Here is a 22,385-nt window from a genome sequence, read left to right on the forward strand (position 1 = left end):
CCCCTTCACAGCCAGGCTGAGGCACAGCGGAGCTCTCTTGCAAGAGTTCAGAATATGCAATGCCCACGAACTCTTGCAGAGAGAGAGAGAGAGAGAGAGAGAGAGAGACTTAGTCCTGATCCTGGTTCTATTCTTAGCAGCTCTCACAGCCGGTACCGGAGAGAAGGCTGGTTGTTGTTAAGTGTTCGGCAGCGTCTGGCTTCCTCAGTCCAATCTTTGGTGAAGCCTTCTGTTTCCGCCTTCAGGTACATGATACGTTTCTGTCCTCATATCAAAAAATGGATGGGGGGGGGCAGGAGCCATTTGGGAGAAGCACCACATCCTTTCCTCATTTGGCCCCAGCTCCTCCCTCACTCCCACCTCACTTCTCTGGGTCTTTATGTTGTTTTTACAGGACGTGGCTCAAAGCAAAGATTGCCATTGTCTTACTGTAGCATTAAAAGACAATTTTCCCTTTCTGGGTTGACAGTTACTCCATGATTGTTAAAGTTTCCTTAGACTTTGGCAGGAATCCCATGTAGGAGGCACATTCTAGGAGCCACGTTAGGAGCAGGTCACAGACTGTGACCACACCACCTAGACAAAGACCCTCCTGTGCTGCCTTCTGAAACCCATGACACGCCCGTAACAAGGCAATTGGAGCCCAGTGCTCTTATTTGGATTATGTTTCAGGCTTGAGCCACACAACCATATCTCTGCGCATTCTCAGTATCTGATCAGCCCAGGGGAGGCAACAGAACATACATGGTTTGCTTTCAGATTCCTCTCATCTCTTATAATTCCACTCATTCATGTATTCATTCATTCATTCAATATTTATGTATACATTATTTAGCTCCTGTCTTAGTTTGAGTTCCCTCTCCCCCCACCAAAAACAAAAAACTGACACTTGGTGAGACAAGCACCTATTGGAGAGATAATCCCAGAAAACACAATGACGGAAATGGGGAAGTGAAACAGGGAAAGGAGGAAAGCTATACCAAGCACATGAGCAAGCAGGTTACCACTGTGGGTGACTTGGACCCAATCCTGTTGAGAACTCTTTGAGGAACCATGCAGAATGCCAAAGTCAAGGTATTTATTTACTGAATCCCAGATCTCATTGCTGTCCATAGAAGCAAATCGCCTGCACTTTCAGGCTTCCCTATAAGGAGCTGAGTGAGCTCTCATGGTTCTTACTGTGGAAAGTTGTCAGCAGCTGGAGACTGTCCATCACAGCTGCAGATAGGTTCATAAGGGGAGATGAGGTTATGGGACAGGGCACTGAGCTTACCTGCCAAGGGCACCTGGTATTCATTTTTTAGATATTGCTGGGATACACAGTGGTGCCAAGCACAGCTCTAAGGCTATACTCACTGCCGCCAAGTCAAATCCAATTCATAGCAACCCTTCCTTGGGTTTCTGAGGCAGTGTGTCTACAGAAGTAGATTGCTCAGTCCTCAGGGGTACATAATTTGGGCTATCAACAAGCTTGCAATCAAGAGCCAACTATATTTTTGACGACTTCAATGGTTTCTTCCCAGGAATTTCATGCACGATAACATGGTTATGTTGAAATAAAGTTCAAGAAACCTGAAATTTAAACCTGATTCTGTGGCCATCATTCTATCTCTTGCATTGATTCATATATGTATATGGACCACAAAACATTCATGAGGTTCCCACCATGAGCACCACAAAGCTAGGGATGAGGAAGCCAAGGCTCTGCTTTCAACTAATCCATTCCAGTCTAATGGGAAAACAAGACTTCACCTGCCATAGTATGCTGTGCTGTGTCCCCCACTCTTGTCCAGAGCAATGCATTTTTGGATCACAGAAGAGAAAATAATTGAACCAGAATCGGGTAGGAAATTCTTCATGAAGGACATACTAGACCTTTTTTTATACCGTTGGTGAGCAGTAATCAACTGCCTCAGAAAATCCTTCTATGGTCACAATTTAAATTTTCATTCAAAAGTCATCCTGGACTGGAACATGATTTATTTCCTTGCTAATCAGACTAACTTCTTCCAGTAACAAAATCTTTCAGTTCCCTCCTGCTCTACACAGGAAAAATTTGGAAAACACAGTAGGACCTTCCTATGCAAACCTGCCTGTACAAACCTTGTCTCTTCTACCCCATCATCCTGATATTTGGGTTCCAGCTTTTCTGACCAACCCGCTGATCTCAGAATCCACCAGGAACCTTTGTATCTTTGCTTTGGAGCACATCAACTCTTCCTCCTGAAATGTCCTCATTCACATTCCCACATTTCCTCACAGCCAGTTTCTATTATTCACTCAAGGCTCACTCACCCCTTCATCTCACAATGCTTTCCCTGGAAGTATTTGACTCTTTAATTTTCTGTATGTTAGTCCCACTGCTCTTATGCTCAATCATATCGACTTTGGTGCTGATGACTGAGTCACTGAGGCTAGAAATTCAGACACAGGTGGACAGGCCATTGAGAGAGCTATCTGTAGCAAGAGACTTGTCTCAGAACTCTGCAGAGTACATTGCTAGAGTCACTGTATCTTTTCTGATTTGCGTCCTTCTTGAGGTTATCTAGTGGTTGTGAGTTTCCTGAGAGAGGGCCCATATCTTGCTCATGGTTACATGACAAACACATAGCACAACTCTTGAACTAGTGCATAATCATTAAATGTTTAGTGAATGAATGGTTCTTTCCAAATATGAAGGAACTGGTCCACATAAAACATTGTTACCATTCTTTGTCTGATCATTAGGGGTCATAGTAGCACATTCTGGAATCAATGAATTCTTTCCTCTAGGATTAAAAGGCTTCTTCAATAATTACAAAACCACCAAAAGAACCTTAAGATACAGTTCTATAAATTTTGTTTAGATAGCCCTTAAATATAGCAAGTACATTTATTTTCTAGCTCGGGGTGGGGTGGGGTGGAAAGTTAGTGCCCTCAGTTTTCTCTTCTCTTGAATGGGTATGTTGGACATAGTAAACAGTGAAAAGAGCGCTTTTCACTAACATGCAGTGAGTCTGAATGTAAAATTGTGCTTGTTGACAACCTGAATTTGAACATTTTCAAGAAAAAAACATATTTTAAATGTCTCGTGGCACCTACTAGCACCCCTTCTCCCATTCAAGAAGAGCAGACAATGAATGGAAGAAGGGTGCAGGTCAGGCCTTCGTCACTGCCTCATCTGTCTCCTGGCTCCTCACTCTGCCTGGCCAGACATGGAAACATTCCTATCCTTTCGTCAGGTTAGAAGGACCTAAGTGCTGGGGAAATAGGTCTTTGGAGAGGGAAATGACTCACACCCCAGAAGAGCAGGCTCCCAGCCACCTGCTCCCACCACCCTCTGGACCCTGGGGGCGCAGAAGCATGACCTCGAGGGGCTCAAGTCTCCCTGGGCGAATCTATTACATGCATTAAAATAATTTATGCTCGGCCCTATAAAGCGTTTAATTCGTCGTGCCATCATCCATTCCAGAAGCGTTCCTCTTCATCGTGAATTATTTTTGAAGTATTTATGTGGACCTCACCGAAAATCACCCCAGTCAGCAAACTGAGAAATGGAAAGGCATTAAGAGGAGGTGTTGACCCCTGGGTCACAGGCATGAGTGTGGCCAGGGTCACCAGGGCTATAGAGGGAGCTGGGATGGTCACAGCAGTTGCTGACCAGGCTGCTGTCCTCTCTGCCCACACCTTGGCATGGGCAGGGCACCCATATATTTTAATATTAATGATGGTGGTGATAACTAATGTGTACAGCATTTACATTTGCAAGGCACTTCCCCATGATCTCATTTGCTACTCACAATAAGCCATTGTGGCAGATATTGACAGCCTGTTTTCCAGATGAGAAAACCGAGGCTCAGAGAGACCAAGGAATCTGCCCAGCTTAGCAGATTTGGACTTGGGTCCTGGTTTCCTAATTGTAGTTGCCAATTTGGGGTGCTGTGAGTCCCTCTGTGGAGTCTGGGGAGCTGGTCTCTGATGATGTCATTGCCTTGTCAGTGAGTTACCTGCCCTCCTTTGCCCACACATGGACACAGAGATGCACAATTCCAGGTTGGCCAATGCCCAAGATCTTTATGATGCTGCTGGCCTGCATTTGAGTTCAGTCGTTATTAGTTACTTACTACTCCTTTACCAGGAGCTCTGGTAGCGTAGTGCCTTAGGCACTCAACTACTAACCAGAAGGCTGGAGGTTCAAACTCACCAGCCACTCCTCGGAAGGAAGGTTGGGCAAACTACTTCCGAAGTGATACTGCCTCGGAAACTCAAGGAGGGGTCGCTATGAGTTGGGTCCAACTAGATGGCAAATAACAATAACAACTGCTTTAACAGAAATACAAGTGGATGACTTTAAAGTACAGAAATTTATTTTCTCATAGTTCAGGAGGCTAGAACTGAATTCAGCTAGAAGTTTGAATCAGGGCTTGGCCCTAAAGTGAGGTTTCCCCTTGTCTATGTCAGTGTATAGTGGCTGCCAGGAATACTTGGTGTCCTTGGGCTTCTAGAGGCATCTTTTTTGTTTTGGAGGCCTCATTTCTGGAGATTGCTGAGGGAACTCCCCTTTTAAAGCTAGCAAATTCCCTACATTACCCTAGCAATTATTATCAAAGATAATTGTCTGGGAATTTTAATTCATTCAATAAACATTCATTTGAGGACCTGCCCTGTACCAGCCACTGTTTGTACCTGTGCTCATGGGACTTAAGTTCCGTTAAGGAAGGCAAACCATAAATATGAAAACAAAGGGATAAACAAGATAATTTCAGGGATTACTCCCACAAAGAAGATGGCAGCTGGGTGATGGGCTGTGGTACATGGGCCAGAGGCACATGGATTCAGTGGTGACAGAAAGCTTCTTGGAGGGGCATTTGAGTTGAAAGAAGAAAGGCAAGGCTCCAAGCATAAAACTGGCAAGAGGGAAATACAAGCTCCAAGGTCCTCAGGCAGGAACAAGCTCGGCAAGTCCGAAATACAAAAGGCCATCTTGGCTGGAGATAGAGGGTGTTGAAGGAGACGTAGAGGATAAAGTTAGATTGGAGAGGTCAGGTCATACAGGGCCTTGAATGTCGTGGTGAGGAGTGTGGGTGTTATTCAACTGTAAGAGGAAGCCGGAGTTCCTGGGTGATGCAAATGGTCCACACACTCAGCTGCTAACCGAAAGATTGGAGGTTTGAGAACCCGGAAGTGTGTAGGAAGAAACGTCTGGCAATCTCCTTCTGAAAAATCAACCACTGAAAACTTTATGGAGCACTGTTCTATTCTGACACACATGGAGTTATCATGAGTCAGAAGCAACTTGATGGCAAATTTGTGTGTGTGTGTGTGTGTTTTGGGTTGTTTTTTCCCCCTGGTTAAAGAGGAAGCTACTCCGAAATTTTAAGCAGTTGAATGACATGTGCTGATTTGTTGAATGAAAGTTGATAGATACTTTGAGGCACACAGATTCCTCCATGGCATTACAGACCAATGTCACCTCCTCCCAGAACCCCTGCAGAACACCTAACTTTTCCACCTCTAAAATCTGGTATGACCCCTCAATGCAGAGGCTCTTTCTTGAACAAGTTTCCCTTACAGAGGGAGCCCTTTCTCTGTGCTCTTTCTTGGCTTGGTGGTCCCAAGCCAGAGCAGGGGACAGGTAAGGCCAGCAGTGGACCCCTGACCCATGCTAGGTCCCTCCAGCAGCCTAGGTGCCATTCAGTATGCTGATCCCACCACACACCCTTTGCTCCGGCATTTGCCTAGTCCGGAACCCCCTTCCTTGGATCTGCTCAGGGGCGGCCACTCCTTCCTACTTAGGGGCTCAGCGCCAAGAGCCTTCTCTGATCACTGAATCTGAAGTGGTTCCCCCAACCTGTCACTGCTCCCTGGAATCACCTTATCTGGTGGGGGTCACTGCCTACTGCACCCTAGGCTCTGAGCAAGGCACAGGGAGGGTCTGTCAGGTGCAAGGCACGAGGGATTGTCCTGCTCCTCCTAGCCCCCACACACACCTGCACCCCAATGCTGCTGAGGCCCAATTTCTAATAACAGTAGTGGTTCTGGGGAGGAAATGGGCAGCGATTTGGGAGGAAAACAGAGTTAAGTGTTAATAATTTAAAAGCTATGAGGGCATCGATCCTCGTCCGCGGTAAGTGAGTTAACAGCAGGCGCCGCGCAGGGTCCGCGCGCCCTCCGCGGTGCCCGACACCAAAATGGACCCCATTCGGGCGCATTTTCGTCCCCTTTCTCGCTAAAAGACTAGCCCTCAGGGACTGGCCGGCGCCAGGAATGCTTCTCCAGGCGGAAGGCGTTCTTCCCTTGCCAATGTTCTCTCTTTGGTCACTCAGAGCCGCTGGGCTGGTTCAGAGGCCGGGGTAGCCGCAGGTCCGCGCCCGGAGGACACGCATCTATCTCCGGCCCCCACCTCCAACTACTGCCACACGAAGGCCCCGGGCGCCCCCGCCTGGCACCGCGCCCCACTCCGTGTGGGGCGAGCGCCCCTCTCCCCGCACACTGCTGAGCGCGGGCTTGGGGCTGCCAGTGCTACGCCCCATTCCCCCCCCCCCCCAATCTGCCTGTTTGTTCCCGCTGGGAAGATTTCCCAAGAAGAAGATAATGAAGGAAAGTGAAGCCCAGGTGCACTTGTTTTGGGTCTGGTTTGCTGTGTAGGGCTTCTCGGTGGCTCCCCCCAACTCTGGCTTGTGAGGGGAGCGCAATAACGCACATTTCAGTTCCAGACACCCTTTCTGCTTCCCCTGCAGTCAGGTCAAGTGCAGCCCACCCAACCTCAGTTACTTCTGTTGATTTTTCCCCGTGATCCGACAGTCAAAACTGGAGACCCGGGGTGCAAGAGAAAAGAGCCAGGCGTTGTAGAAAATGTAAGGGCGCAAACCTCTGCAACAGAAAAGTGCATCCAACTTCGTGTCCCCAGATTGATGTGGGACTCTTCCTGCCCTTGGAAGGTCTATTTCTTTGAAGTGGACACTTTTGCCCAAATCCTTCCGTTTCTTCCAAGCCACCTGACTGAACTTGCCATCAAAATTCACTTTGTAAACAAAGAAAAAGGCAGGGGCTGACCCAAGGCATGATAAAAAAATTTGTGGGGGCTCTGATTTCACTTTCTCAGATGCATCCTTAATTGGAAAAAAAAAAAGGAATGACCTCTAACACTCAACTTCTCTGCCTCTTTCACTCCCACCATCTGGCTTTTTTGGGAGCAGCAACGAAGCTGACACATTTTAGACAAATGACAGCAGCCAACTTCCTGTCCCAGGCCAGCTTCCACTGGGAAACCCTCCCTTCACCTCTCAGGGGTCCCAGGTACCTGGATTGATGGAGCTTCCTTCTAGGCCTCTCCCAGCCAACCCAATGCATAAATAATCACATGTTTTATAAATAGCTATGGACAAAAGACTGTAAAACAACAAAGATATATTTGTGCCTTTATGTGCTAGGAATATTTTCTAAAACGACTGTTTTATTTGGTGTGGGTTGAATGGGGGCGTGTGTAAACAATCCCCAAAGTTTTCCCCTACCCCCCCTCAGGTCAGACCGTCATTATAGTTAGCAAATTGATAAGGTTCCATGGGCAAGCTTTATTCGTTCTGACAAGAGCCTATGACACTTTATAAAAAGAAGTAATCCAGAACAATCTCTAGGTAATTAACACCTAGATAAACAAACATAAATTTCTATATTGCATTTATTTGGACTACCACTCAAATATGCGTGAACCATGCTTTTTTAATTAAAAGATAAATCCATGTGACACTTAGCCTCAAACTTAATTATTCAGCATAGTATAATAAAAAATAGAGCCCATTAAATGTGTCTTGCACTGTATTTCTGTATTAACAGCAAAACAGTTCGGTCTGGGATCATTTAAATTTTCCCCCTCCTCTTTGCTTGTGATTTCCCTGTTCACATAAGCCCTTCCTCTCCCTCTCTCCCTCCCTCCCTTCATCTTCCCACCTCTCTCTTTTCTCTTAACACCAACAGGTGAAGAGATTAAAACTCTATACAAGCCCCTACACGGAATGCTCAGCTGGGCGACATTTTTAATATTGCATTACACTAAGAATTTGTTTCCTTCCCCATGGAAACATACCTCTAGTTTGGTGGAACATGCCCAGCCCTTCTATCTTGAAATGAAGATCACAACATTTAATGCTAATTTCCTTGGGATTGTGCTTACAATACACCAGGTGAGGTTTTCAGAATATACTGTTACAATGCAGATGTTAAACAGAGAGGCGGAAGTGTACAAATCCCAAACTACAAAAGACAGCAGGGTTATCATCTTTATAAAAGTTTCAGCACAAACCTGTATCTTAATGCTGGGTCTCAGCAGCGCAGCAGCTTCTGGCTGTTAGGAAGAGAAATGTGCGTCTGAGGCATCCCCTGCCTGGGTCTGAAGGATGAGATTCATGCAGTCACTTATCAAGAGTGTATAAATGCTGACCATGTGCCAGGAGTCTCACTAAGTGCTTTATATACCTTGTCACCTTTCATCCACAGCAAAGGTGCTGGGACAGACAAGATCTGAACTCAGGTTTCTCAAAGCCCATACTCTTTATTTTATTTTTTATTTTAAGAGCTTGTTTTACATTCTACGTTACATGTACATTTAGTTTCATTCCCCATTTACCATTTCCAGTCCTAACCCAGTCTCCTCCCCTCCCTCCCCTGTAACTCTCCCCCTGTGCCCCTCATATTTATGCACTCCTGTTTGTCCTGCATTTCCTCAATTTGAATGTTGGTCCTCTGATGTCCCATGGTCTATTGCTCTAAGGGATGTATTACCGTAGAGTATGTGGGTGCGTCATCCTGGGCTGAGTGGTCTACATGTACATCTTGTTAACCATTGGGCTGAGAGCCAGCCCCTGGGGGTGCATTTTATTCCAGGCACAGAATGAATTCCAGGGCCATAGTATTTGGGGTCTCACCAGATTTCATCTGACCAGTAATTCCAGTCATTATTGAGTTTTTGGATTCCATGTTTTTTCTTCCACTCTATCCAGGATCTCCAGATTTGATTCTTTCCTGAGTGGTGGGCATTGGTAGCTGGGCACCATCTAGTTCTTTCGGTCTCGAGGGCCATCGTGTCCTAGGGCTGATTGTTTCCAAATGCCCTTGGTTTTTTTTTGTTTTGTTTTGTTTTGCATTCTTCTTCACTTCCAACTCTAGGAGACCATTAGCTGCATCTTAGAAGATGGCCTCTTAAAAGCTCAAACTCATATTCTTAACTGCTTGGCTATAAGGCTCCCCCAAGATGTGCCCCACACTGGCTTCCCTGGCCACAGGCAGCCATGGCTTTGACTTGGTCAAGACTTGCAGCTTTCGAGGGTATGAGTGACCAACCAGTCAAGTTTGCCTGGCACTGTGCCAGTCTTAGCAGCAAAGATTCTGTCTCAGGAAACTTCTCAGCCCCAGGTGAACCAGGATGGTTAGTCACCATACTTAGACTCCTGGAAAATGGTGCACCCTCCAGAGCGGGCAAACTCAGGTACAGAGGGGTCAACCAGAAGCGTGAAAAGAAGCTGGGTTGGGCCTAGAGACTTCTATCCTCTCCTTCCCAGGGGACTCAGGCATCTCAGATGCTGCAAATCTGACGAGGATGTCATTAGGATCACCTTACAATGACACTTACCTTGATTGGTCTCTAAGCAGGGTGAGAAAGCCAGTGTCTGTTGAATATACTTTTTTTTTTTTCAATGTTCCTGTGGGTTTGCTGTTGATAGCAGTTTCTCAAATCCTCTTATATCTAGGTTGCCATTTAAAGGAGCCCTGGTGGCACAGTGGTTGAGTACTTGGCTGCTAACTGAAAGGTCGGCAGTTAACGCCTATCAGTCATTCTGCAGGAGAAAGATGTGGCAGTATGCTTCTGTAACGATTATAGCCTTGGAAACCCTATGGGGCAGTTCTACTCTGTCCTGTAGGGTGACTATGAATCAGAATCAACTCAATGGCAAAGGATATCTCATTTCCTCAACAACTGCCTTGTGTTGTTAACACTGTTACTTCTCACTTCACAGATGGAGAAAAAGACATTGGGAGATGGGGAATGATCCTCCACAACCACAGCTATAGAGAGGTGGAGAGAGGACTCCATTCCACACCTAACATGGTCTTTGCACAGGCTATTTCTTCTGCTAGCATGCTCTTCCTTCACCTCCCCATTATAGTCTTGTAACTCACCTTTGTCATTTGTGGTGACAGACAGTCACAGACTGTCCACAGATTCCTTCAAATCACCTGCTCCCACCCAAAACACCCACAGCTTGCATCCTGAAAGAAAGCTGGTGGACTAAGTAAGCCATTCCTACAAAATGCGGTTGGATGCCACTATTTGCAACATTGCAGTGGGCCCACCATGCTTCAGAATTGTTGCATGCACTATCCAAGCTTTTGTTGAGAACCAAACAAAACAATAACGAAAACAAATGAAAAAAGCAACTTTGCCTACTGTTCTGGTTCCCTAATGCTGCTATGACAAGAAATGTACCACAAATGGGATGGCCTTAACAAACAGGAGTTTATTCTCTTACAGTTTGGAAGCTTCAAGTCCAAGTTCAAAGTGCCAGGCTCTAGGGGCTGGGTGAAAGCCCCTCAACCTGGGGTCCAGCTCTGCCTCCTGCTCCCAGCCCACTGGAACTAGAGGCTTTTCTTCACTCAGACAGCTGCTGGTTACTGAGGCTTGCAAACCCAAAGTTGACAAGTAAAAAAGGCACAGTCCCAATGTTACCAAACCTCATGGCAGGCCATTAACTTAAGTCCATTGTAAGTCCCAAGGTTGGCAGAGCATAGCAGCCTGCTGAGCAATGACACAGCTACATGCAGGGTCCAAGCATGCCGTAAGCTAGAGACCATTCTCAAAGCTTCTCCTTGTATAGAGGAAGCAGATCACATACCCAAAGGCAGCTACTCAGCTGCTTGTGGTAGATCCCACCATGGAGTTCATTGCCAGTCTCATCATTGGGAATAACTACCACCAGCTGCCCAGCCACTCAGCCAGGCCCAGCCAAGTTGACACACAAACTAAACCACCACACCTACCAAAGCACAGGCATACATTTCACGTATTCTCACATTAAGGCCAGCCTTGAGCTTTGTCAGTAACATTTGGTACCATGGACTTTATTCTCCTTTGTTTGGTTCCTTTTCTCCTAGAGGAAGAATTCAGATCATCCTCTGATAATTTGGAGTAAAAGACTTCCTTGCGCTGAGGAGTTTTATTTTTTTAAGTTTCTACCAGTAAAAGGGAATAATAGATCCCAGTGCTCTGAGTGTCTTATATGATTACTGTACTTTGAGGAGCTTAGCATTGCCATAGGTTTTACCTTCCTGAAACAGACGTCTGCAAGCCTTTGTTGTTGTTGTTGTTGTTGTTATGTGCCGTCGAGTCGGCCCCGACTCATAGCGACCCCTCCTTGGGTTTCCGAGGCAGTATCACTACGGAAGTAGGATTGCCCAACCTTCCTTCCTAGAGAAACATATTTCACATGCACATGTGGGTGTGTAAACATGAGCGCATGCACGAGCGCATGCACATGCACGCACACACTCACACATTCATGGTTTGTGTACTGCCCGGAGGTTCATTTAGTTGAGAAAACACAAGGCTATGAGGACTATCCGCAGTGTAGAACACTCCTGGCATCTTCATCAGTGCGGTTTGACCAGAGTTTAATTGTTTAAAGTTTGACGAAGCTACACCAATAGTTTTAACTCTTCCTAGTAAACATAAGCGAGTAGGAAAAAAAAAAATTTTTTTTTCCAGAGGTAGAGGTTTTATTGCGTAAAACACTGGATAAAACTGGACTGCTTCAAAGACATTTTATTCTAACAGCAGAAAGAAAACAGTCATTGCTGAAAAAACAACTTTTAATACTTTCTATACCAGAATAAAGTTCTGTCAACTGATGTATTATAATAATAAATAATGGCCAAGAATAAACTTTAAATACAAAGTTTTCTACTTGTTACAAGCATAGCAACAAAATCCTCTACTCTATTGATCTCAGATGTCCTCCAAGATAGATTTTTTTTTTCTTTGCGTAGGTATGTAGACAGTATTATGACCAGCATCACAGACTACAGAAGTTACAGGGAAAAAACTTGACATGTTTAGATATGAGAACCTGATGACATTCAGAAACTGACACTGCATCACTGTGGCTGTCACTTGTTTGTATTACAAGTTACAAATGTTCTGGAATAAAGGCCTGTGTCAGAGGAGGGGATAAGGATGGTAGCACTGGACAAAATGGAATCAACACACACGCCACAAAGAAGAGGGGATGGTCCCAGTGTCACAAACAGAATTATTGCCTGTCGCATCTGACGATGCCCAGAAGACACGAAAGAATACCAAAAGAGCTCCCAAAGTGCTAGAAATGGAATGTGGCTCTCTTGTTTTTCCACCTTTTTTCCTCTTTTTTTTTCTTTTTTCACTTTTTTTCTTCTTCTTTTTTTTTTTTTTTTTTTAAATTTTTCTTTGCTAAGATACCAAAGGCGGGGCAAACACACAGGAAGCAAGCGACTGGCACAGTCACCAAACACAGTAGTGCAGTTAAAATTCTAAAGCTTACTACAGTCAGAAAGTGTTCAATAACAGTTCAGTCTTTTCTCTAGATCATAGAAACAGTTGCATTAAGTTTATCAACTCGATTTAAGTAAGGCAGTGAGAACTATACTAGTAAAACAAGAAAGCAGCTTGCTCTATGCCAGATGGGTCCACGTAGCACAGCGACCTCCTTTAAACTGAAAACTCAGTTAGATGACACCCTTTTGAGAGCATATGCAAACCGTATTCCTTATTAGCCTGAGATTTTTTTGTCTGGTCTCAGGATACCGCTAAGAATTTTATTTACATTGATTGCAGTTTAGTACTTTTTGTAAACTGCTGTAGGCAGAGCTGAAGTTTTTAAGGCCCTGGGGTTTTATTCTGTGCTCCCAGCCTGCAAGGAAATAGTGACTCTTTTTTTTTTTTTTAAAGTCTCAATGATTTTTTTTATTTTTTTAAGGAGAAGTTAATGCTTCAATACTTCTCTACCACCACAAGCAACAGCACCAATTTCGTGGCACTCAAAGGAAGTATGTTAAGAGGCTGAACTTTTACACCTTTCCACCAGATTTAAGAATAAACCTTGAACGAGTCTTCTTAAATCATGTTGAAGAATATGAGTTCAGTATTTCAGTAGTGGCCCTCAAAATCTCCCTCTGTGTAGTATACAGAACTTGATCAATTTGGAGTATCCAATCAGTAAAAAATCTAAAATCTACAAAAATATAGAACACATTTGTTTTACACAAGCAGACACTCTAACCCAAACCGTTTTCTTCATTAGAGACAGAAGCTGCTGCAGACGAAAATCCTGCTCCATGTCTGTGACAGTTCCAAAAAGGAACACATGAAGGAAAAAAAAAAAATTCTGATGAGGACTGGGGCAGTCTTCATTCCAGTAAAAATAATTTTAAATCATTATAAAAAAAACAATCTTTCTATCAGTAAGTCCAGTTCCATTTCTTACCAGCACCTTCTAGGGATAGGTTTAGCTAATTTTTCTAAACACCATTTTATATCATGTACCCCTACATGTTTTTAATGGCAACCTTTCTTCTTCATCCAAAAATGAAATAATAATAAACCAAAAGACCACCCAGTAAAAAAGCATTTCCCTCAATACTGCAATTTGATCTTTTAAAAAACAAGGAATTACTCATCAAACCTGCAATGGACCTATGTCTGCAGACGCTTCCTGACCATTGATTCATCTGGCAGTGTATTTTTAAAAAATGAAAATTTAATATTGCCATCCTATGCAGTGCCGGTCAGCCCTGGCTCTGGCTGTGGGCCGTCTAAGATTTCTCCCAGAGTGCAGTTGCGACACCACGTGAATTGATTTTCTCTGCAGTGACCGCTCCAGTCTGACTGGCACCGCGCTCCCTCCCAACACATCTCATTATGGTGCTCGGCAAATGATAGCAGCTGGTGTCAGATTATAAAGGTGTTTTCAACAATGAAAACACAGCCCCTCCATCTTCAAGGCAACACTAAATCATTGAGATGGTATCGTTTTTCGGTTAAGAGCATTATTTTTGGACAAAGATGACTTTAGGGTTGGAAGGGCCCCCAGCCTTAGAGAGCTCGGAAGATACCAAGCATTTTTGAAATCACTTTTCTTCCACCTGCATTGTTTGGAAGTACTTGTTGCCGGGTAACAGTTTAGCAGCCATTTTCAAGGGCTGGGGATATTTTTTTTTTTTTTAATATATATAGATATATTTATTTATTTGTTTTAATGTTCTATACACTTGGGGGTGGGGGAGGGTTTTACATGATTTTTGTTTTTTCCCTTGGAATGCAGTTACCAAACTCTTTTTTACCAGTTGCATAACCTTAACACGGTGTAAAATAATACTGCAATATTCAGATTGGTTTGCTCAGTTGCGCTCCTCCTGGGCCTTGCTGCCCTCCTCCGTTAGCTCTGCTAAGCTCCCCGCCTTGACAGCTGTGGCTTCCTCGAAACTCCCAGAAGCCTCTGTGTCGACTCTGGAGCGCTTGAACCTGCGGTCGGGATACTGGCTGTTGTCAAAAGGCATGCGATGTACGCAGAGGACGTGGGTCTTCAGGTTCCCCTTCTGAGAGGCACTGTAGGGACAGTAGCGGCACTGGAAGGGCCTGTGACCTGTGGACAGAAAGTGTGGCCAGTTAGCCCTGCTGTTCACCGTCCCCCACCCCCAAGGCCCAAATAAGCACGGTCATTATTATTAATGTGACTACAATTATTATGCTATTATAATTATAAGATTATCAGTAATATTTGTGAAAATAATAGCAGTAAATAATAATAGTAGTAGAAGAAAACTCCAAATAAAAAACAGTAGGCTTACTGAGACAGTGTTGGAACCCCCAGATCAGGGAAGTACGCACTCCTCCCAACAATCAACCATAGGATCCAAAGGCCGACATTTGCCCAGAGATAAAGTTCAGAGGGCGGAAAGGAATAGGAGAGAAGGACAAATGGCATCCGTAAACACAGGGAGAAAGTGGGAAGAGTGCTGTTACATTGTGGGGATTGCGATCAATGTCACAAAATAAGATGTGTATGTGAATTGTTGAATGGAAAAGCAATTTTCTCTGTAAAGTTTCATCCAAATCATAATAAAAATGTTTTTTAAAAATAACAATAAAAAATAACATTATTACTGTTTTGTGAAAACCATCATTTAAAGGATATGTCAATCTAATATATTTGACACATGAAAAGGAATTTGAAAGATGATCCTTCCACCCTGGTCAGAGTTTTAAATTCAGACTTTCTGCACAGAAGGCAAAGACGCCAATACCTGGACCCTCTATACCAGGAGCTGGTGGTTTTTTTTTTTTTTTTTTCTTTCTATAAAAGGTCAGCTGGTAAATGTTTTAGGGTTGGCAGGCCAAGAGGCAAAATTGAGGATACTATGTAGGTAATTATATAACAAGAGAGAAAATAGAATTTCTACAAGCTTTTTATTGGTGAAAAAACATTTTATTTATGGACACTGAAATTTGAATTTCATATAATTTTATGTGTCATAAAATATTCTTATTGTGCTTATTTTTTTGTTGTTCAACCACTTAAAATTGTGAAGATCATTTTTAGCTTTCAAAATGTACAAAAATAGATTTGGCTTACAGTTTATCCTTTGCTGACCCCTACTTTACATAAAAACCATAAATGGCTCCATCTGGGTGTCTGACTCAGGTCTCAACATAAAGCTGGTTCACTTTCTTATCCTCACAGTAATTCATTATTGATAAAAAACAAACAAACAAAAACAAGCACAACAAGGAAGTCTGTGTTTGGGGTGGTGATAAAGGATGGCTGTTGCCCAAGCCTTGCTCTTGGACAGAGTTGGACGTGCTGAGCTGGAGTGATTTATGGAATCCCAGGGTTTCAGGTGGGAGCAGCAGAAGGTATCAGGGCAGGGACCAGGATGTTCAGATAATCAAGGCCAGCCCAAGTTTTAAAGACATTGGATTCTGAATAGTTACCCTTGAAATCAAACTTTTTCTAGAAAGGCACCAATTTGGAAGGAAAGGTGGATTCTTGTGGAAATCCATCCAATCCTCCAAGCTTGATTGCTCTGTTTGAAATTGCAGCGGCCATGCACACATTTCTGCCACCTTGAGGAGCTGGTAAAGCATCTGGTTTGGGCAATCATGCCGTATCCCCCACCCCCCATGCTGGGAAGCTGTTGATGTACCATTCCTGGAAGCTCATGAGTGCTGTCCCACCCAGCACCAAGCAAGGTCAAGGCCCATGGCTGGGTTTCATTTGCTCAGAAAAATAAACAAGTAAATAAATGGGCCAAACGTTTACCCCAGAAAACATCCAAACAGCATATTCAGCACTTTTTCTAGAGCAGTAATAGCAGAAGGCCCATGCAATCTACTTGGCAAAACAATCTATTTTCTAAGAAGCTGAAGGCCAACCAAATGTTTGAAAGTTAAAGCCCACTTTCCCACCAAATTGCAAAATGCTAGATTTTTGCTTCTTTCTTACTAGGCTGCAAGAATCAGTTTGCCTCTTGGCAAATGGCCTCAAGGCCCAATTCCTGCTTGTAAATCTTTCTTCACTCTCCCCTTCAGAGAACAAGGACGTCTGTGCTAGCTCTGGCCTACACTGGGAATATGGCAGCCCACAGACAGGCCTTCAGCCTCCCAGTCCCATAATTCCTGCCCATCCTCCCAGGAGACAACAGAGTGAGCATCTAAAACAGTAGGTCAGCCTGTGATTTCCTTGCCCCCGATCAGTGATGGCCACTTATCCCCTCACAGATAACCAGGATCTTCATAGTTAGTCCCATCATCACCTCTCTCACCACACTAAACCAAACCATTAAGTAGTTCCTAGAAGTAGGTTTCATTCTATGCATCTCCATGCTCTTACTTATGCTACTCTCTGCCTGAAATGCCATTTCCATTCTCTGCAGGCCCCCAGCTCACCCTTCATTCAAGACTCTGCTCAATGGGATGCCTATTCTGTGCACTATTGTATGCACATTGGTCCCCCTGAAAGGCTCTGAGTTCTGGGGCATCTCGGTATCATTGAAACCAAGCCCAGTACCTGGCACAGAGCAAGCAGTAATGAACTGTTCATGAGACTGAATTATGATCTTACTGTTTCACTTTGCTTTCTTTTTTTTTTTTTTTTTTAATAAAATATAAAGCTTTGGGTAGTTTCTGCTTCTTTTGTTTCTACTGTTGTAGTACCTACCATAAGACTGAATTTGATCAACTTTCCTCGTTGCAAAAGCCAATTTGCAAATCTGTGGCCTTTGTAGTGAAGAACAAAATGAAGCACAATAAGAGTGTGCTTGCCCTTGGCCTTTCCCAGAAGACTAACCATAGTGAGAAGAGCACAAATGATCGATTATAGCACCATGATAGTCAAGTAAAAGAAAGATTCACCAGTGTGATTGCCCTCCTGCCTTGTTGCAACTCAGAACCACCCTTAGGGCTTCCTCACCTCTCCCATGAATGACAGGGGAGGCCTGGGGTTGGACGGGGAAGAAGTGAGACTCACGGTTCCAAGGTAGAGTTAGGATGGTACAAAGAATGTAAATGGCCACTGCTCTTCATCACCTTGGAGTTAGCATGTAGTCTCAAGGGAAGACTTGGGATGCCCATTAAGACACGGGACCAGTTGAAGATCATCCTGAAGAACCTGGGAGAAGAACTGAGACACCAGGAAACCCAAGAAAAGTTTCTGAAGTTTTATCCAAAGCTTCCCAGATACGGGCTGCGCTTTCTGTGTTCCACCAAGGACAGCTCTGTGGCGGCTTACAGGCTCTTCACGTGGGCTGGTCACCATCCTAATTATCAAGGCTCAGATAAAGCTGGGGCTAACTCACCAAAGTATTTACCACCTGGCAATAACTTATTGATTGTGAATATCACTGTGATATGACAAGCATTTATAAGTAAAGCTAATAAATAAATAAATATCCTTGATAACATGATCCAAATTAACTAGTAGAACTATGAAGCAAAATGCTCAAAACCTGGTATTATACCTCAGGTCACCAAGATTCATATTGTTTCTTCCATGCTCCCACTGTTTCTGTTCATCTAGCATAGCTGTTTATTAGCATTTATATTGTCATTGCTGAATACAAGCTTCTGTGTGAATTCTATGCTAAAACATTCGGAATCTTCCTTCTCTGCAGGAGCCATGTGACATGCGTTCCCCCCCCCCCCCCGCCCAATGAAAGCCTTTTCTGAATTGCCAATTTGGCATAAAAGCATTTAGTACCTTTTCCCCACCAATATACTTTATAAGATTTATCATGTTTTTCTTTTCCTATGTTTATATTCTGAGTCTCTATTTTCTGGTAGAATCAAATATGTACAGTGTTCTGAGATTTGGAAAAGTCAGTGGTCAAAACACTCATTTTGGATTGGTTTTCATTTTCATTTAGGTGAAATGGAAGTCTATATGTAAATGTATACACATCTATGCAAGTGTACATTTACAGAAGGAAGTCTATAAAATATTGGACTCATAATAAATCCTGATCTTGCAATATATCTTGTAGCTGGAGTTTTCATAGCAAAAAATGGTGGTAACAAAAGTCCACTGAAGGCCTACATGCCACAGTTCCTTATCTACACTTTTGCATGTTGAGCCTCATATATGAGCTTTATGACAACTTTGTCAACAGGTGGTATCAGCCCCATGGTTCAGATGTGGATGTTAAGATACCGCAAAGCTGGAAAGTTTGGCTTTCACACAAACTTCCAACAGACATAAGGTACTCAACCCAAGCCCACTGCCATCTACTCAATTCTGACTCATAGCAACACTATAGGATCAGGTAGAACTGTCCCATAAGGTTTCCAAGGCCGTAAATCTTTACAGAAGCAGATTGCCACATCTTTCTCCCATGAAGCAACTGACCTTTTGGCTAGCAGCCAAGTGCTTTAACCACTGCACCACAAGGGCTCCTTCATAAGGTACAAAGACCATTTAATGGTCCAAAATCCTTATGTTTTTATAGGATATGCACAGATAATGTGTTCCTTTAGACATAATTACAATGAATTTTTGTAGGATTCCTCCCTCTCTGTCTCTGTTTCTCTCTCTCTTTGGGCTGTTTGTCGAGAAGTTCTCATGAGACTAAGGTGGAAGTGTTTTGAAGAAATAAGAGGACCATCCTGAGGGAGGTAATCGTGAAGAGCTCTGATGGGTCTAGCAGAAGGCATTGACATTTTCCCAAGAATCAAATTTAAATGAAGGGTTGGTCCTTTGGTGATGGGAACATGTATTCCTAAACAGAAAGCTGTTGCTATGCAAAACTCTTTTGGAAACGTGGTACATTTCTGAGTGCAGCTAAATCTGGATGAGAAGTTTAAAACTTCTCTATACCATTTGTCCATATGAAAGCTGAGATATTGGCGTAAACCAGTGATCCTGAGGTCTGTTGGCTTTTGGTCAGAGAGCATCAGCAAGGGCTTCAGAACAAACCCAGTGCTGAGAGCTCCACTGAACCCTTCACTGTGATGTACAAATGTTTCACCGAAGAAGGGATCTGCCTGAAAGCTGGGGCAGCAGAGGAGCCCATGGCGATCTGTAGGGAGCTTTCTGACTTTTCTGATGGGCTAGGTGTGGGGCCTGGAGAAAATCAGACGGAGGTGGTTGTTGTTGTTGTCAGATGCCATGAGGTCGGTTTTGACACAGTGATCTCACGCACAACAGAACAAAACACTGCTCAGGCTTGCACCATCCTCACAATCATTATATATGCTTGAGCCAATCATTGTAGCCACTGTGCCAATTCACCTCATAAAGGATCTTCCCCTTTTTCTCTGACCCCCTACTTTAACAACCATGACATCCTGCTTCAGGAAGAAGGATGATAACATGGCCAAAGTATGAGAGATGGAGTCTGGACATTCTCACTTCTAAGGAGCATTTCAGCTGCACATCTTCCAGGACAGATTTGTTCATTTTTCTGGCAGTCCAGGGTATATTCCGTATTTTTCACCAACACCACAATTCAGATGAATCAATTCTTTTTCAGTCTTTTGTATTCATTGTCCAGCTTTCACATTCATATGTTATTGTTGTTGTTATGTGCCTTGAGGCTAGCAAAAATACCATAGCTTGGGGTAGACACACATTCTTAGTCTTCAAAGTGACATCTTTGCTCTTTAACACTTTAAAGCTGTCTTTTGCAGCAGTTTTGCCCAGTGTAGTGCATCATTTGTTTTCTTTACTGTTGCATCCATGGATACTGATTGTGGATCCAGCTAAAATTAAATTCTTGACAACTTCAATCTTTTCTCATTTTATTGTGATGTTGCTTATTGGTCCAGTTGTGAGAATTTTTGTTTTCTTTATGCTGAGATGTAATCCATACTGAAGGCTGTAGTCTTTGTTCTTCATCAGTAAGTTCTTCAAGTCTTCTTCACTTTCAGCAAGCAAGATTGTGTCATCTGCATATGGCAGATTGTTAATGAGTCTTCCTCCAATCCTATGCCACATTGTTCTTCCTATATTCCAGCTTCTCAGATTATTTGCTCAGCATACAGATTTAATAAGTATGGTAAAAGGATACAGCCTGGTGCACACTTTTCCTGATTTTAAACCACACAGTATTCCCTTGCTCTGTTTGAACCATTGCCTCTTGGTCTATGTAAAGTTTCCTCATGAGCACACTTAATTGTCTGGACTTCCCATTCTTTGCAATGGCATCTGTATTTGTGATGATCCACACAGTCAAATGCCTTGGCAGAGTTGATAAAATACAGGTAAACATCTTTCTGTTACTCTTTGCTTTTAGCCAAGATCCATGTGACTTCAGCAATGATATCCCTTTTTCCATGTCCTCTTCTGAAATAGGCTTGAATTTCTGGCAGTTTCATGTCAATGTACTGCTGCAACCATTTTTCAATTACTTTCAACAAAATTTTACTTGCATGTGATATTAATGGTATTGTTTGGTACCTTCCACCTTCTGTTGGATCACTGTGGTGCAGTGAAGTACTTAATATGGCTTTTCTACCTATGGTGTTTGTGATTCCTACCAGAGGACAAGGTGGGACAACACAAACGTGAGTGTGTGAGCTGCTTGTGACCCACCAAGGGGACTGGATGTTGTTGTTGTTGTTATGTGCCGTCGAGTTGGACCCGACTCATAGCAACCCTCCTTGGGTTTCCAAGGCAGTATCACTATGGAAGTAGATTTCCCCATCTTCTTTCTGAGGAGTGGCTGGTGGGTTTGAACCACCAACCTTCTGGTTAGCAGTCAAGTGCTTTAGGCACTATGCTACCAGAGCTCCCAGGGGATTGGATAGTTGTCAATAATGTAAATAAAGTACATGACATTCTTGTGTAGGTGGGACTGTACAAAAAATAATAATAATGTGTACAGAATCCCAATATGGGGATTAAGCAGTTTTGCCATCCCATTAGCCTTAAAATGAGCCATCCCAGAGGTGGAAAGGGGGATACATCTTAGTACCATCAAGAAAGAAAAACCAGAAGTGGAGTGCATCCTTTGCACCCAAGATCCTTGCACTGAGACATCAAAGAGATGGTGGCAGCAGAGACAGGAGATCAAAGAGACCAGCACAAGACAGAGCAACAGGTTTTCCAGCCCATGGAGTGAGAAAACTGAGTGCCTTTGGGCAGAAGCCTTTCTGGCAGAGCTAAAAGACCACTGTAATAATGACTTGCCTGAGCAATATAGAGGCCAACCAAGAGGCCAACGGCCAAAGAGAGGGATTCCTGTGGGTCCCTTCCAGATGGCTGCCTAGGTAGCTGTCTTACAATTTCTGCATAGATGAGTGTGTGGATCCAGCATTGCATCTGTTCGTTGAAACATCTCAGTGAGTAGTCCAGCAATTTCGGGAGCCTTGTTTTCTGCCAATTCCTTCAGTGCAGCTTGGAATTCTTCCTTCAATACCATTGATTCTTGATCATCTGCTGCCTCTTGAAATGGTTGAACATTGACCCAATTCTTTTTGGTGTAATGACTCTGGTATTCCTTCCATCTTCTTTGGATGCTCTCATGATCATTTAATACTTTTCCAAAAGAATCCTTCAATATTGCAATTCGAGGCTTGAAGTTTTTCTTCAGTTCTTTCAGCTTGGGAAATGCCAAGAGTGTTCTTTGCTTTTGGTTTTCTAACTCCAGGTCTTGCATTATAATCCTTTACTTTGTCTCCTTGAGCTGCAGTTTGAAATCTTCTGTTCAGCTCTTTTACTTCATTATTTCTTCCATTCATGTTAGCTCTTCTCCATTCAAGTGCAAGTTTCAGAGTCTCTTCTGACATCCATTTTTTGTCTTTTATTTCCTTCATGTCTTTTTTTGGTCAATTAATTTTTATTTTTTTATTGTGATTTGGGTGAATGTTTACAGAACAAATTCATTTT

General features: G+C 43.4%; 1 protein-coding gene across 1 annotated transcript in view; it reads right to left on the bottom strand.

Annotated features, from left to right (window-relative positions):
• Window positions 1–14,403: 14,403 nt before the first annotated feature.
• Window positions 14,404–22,385, bottom strand: part of ZNF536 (zinc finger protein 536) — a 363,327-nt gene continuing 355,345 nt past the window's right edge. The window contains exon 4 of the mRNA XM_042781867.1: window positions 14,404–14,648. Coding sequence (XP_042637801.1) covers window positions 14,404–14,648 — 245 coding nt within the window. The remainder of the gene's footprint in view (window positions 14,649–22,385) is intronic.

This window comes from Orycteropus afer, unplaced genomic scaffold, assembly GCF_000298275.1.
Source record: "Orycteropus afer afer isolate SDZICR_OR568_19922 unplaced genomic scaffold, OryAfe1.0 scaffold00009, whole genome shotgun sequence".
Lineage (NCBI taxonomy): Eukaryota > Metazoa > Chordata > Mammalia > Tubulidentata > Orycteropodidae > Orycteropus > Orycteropus afer.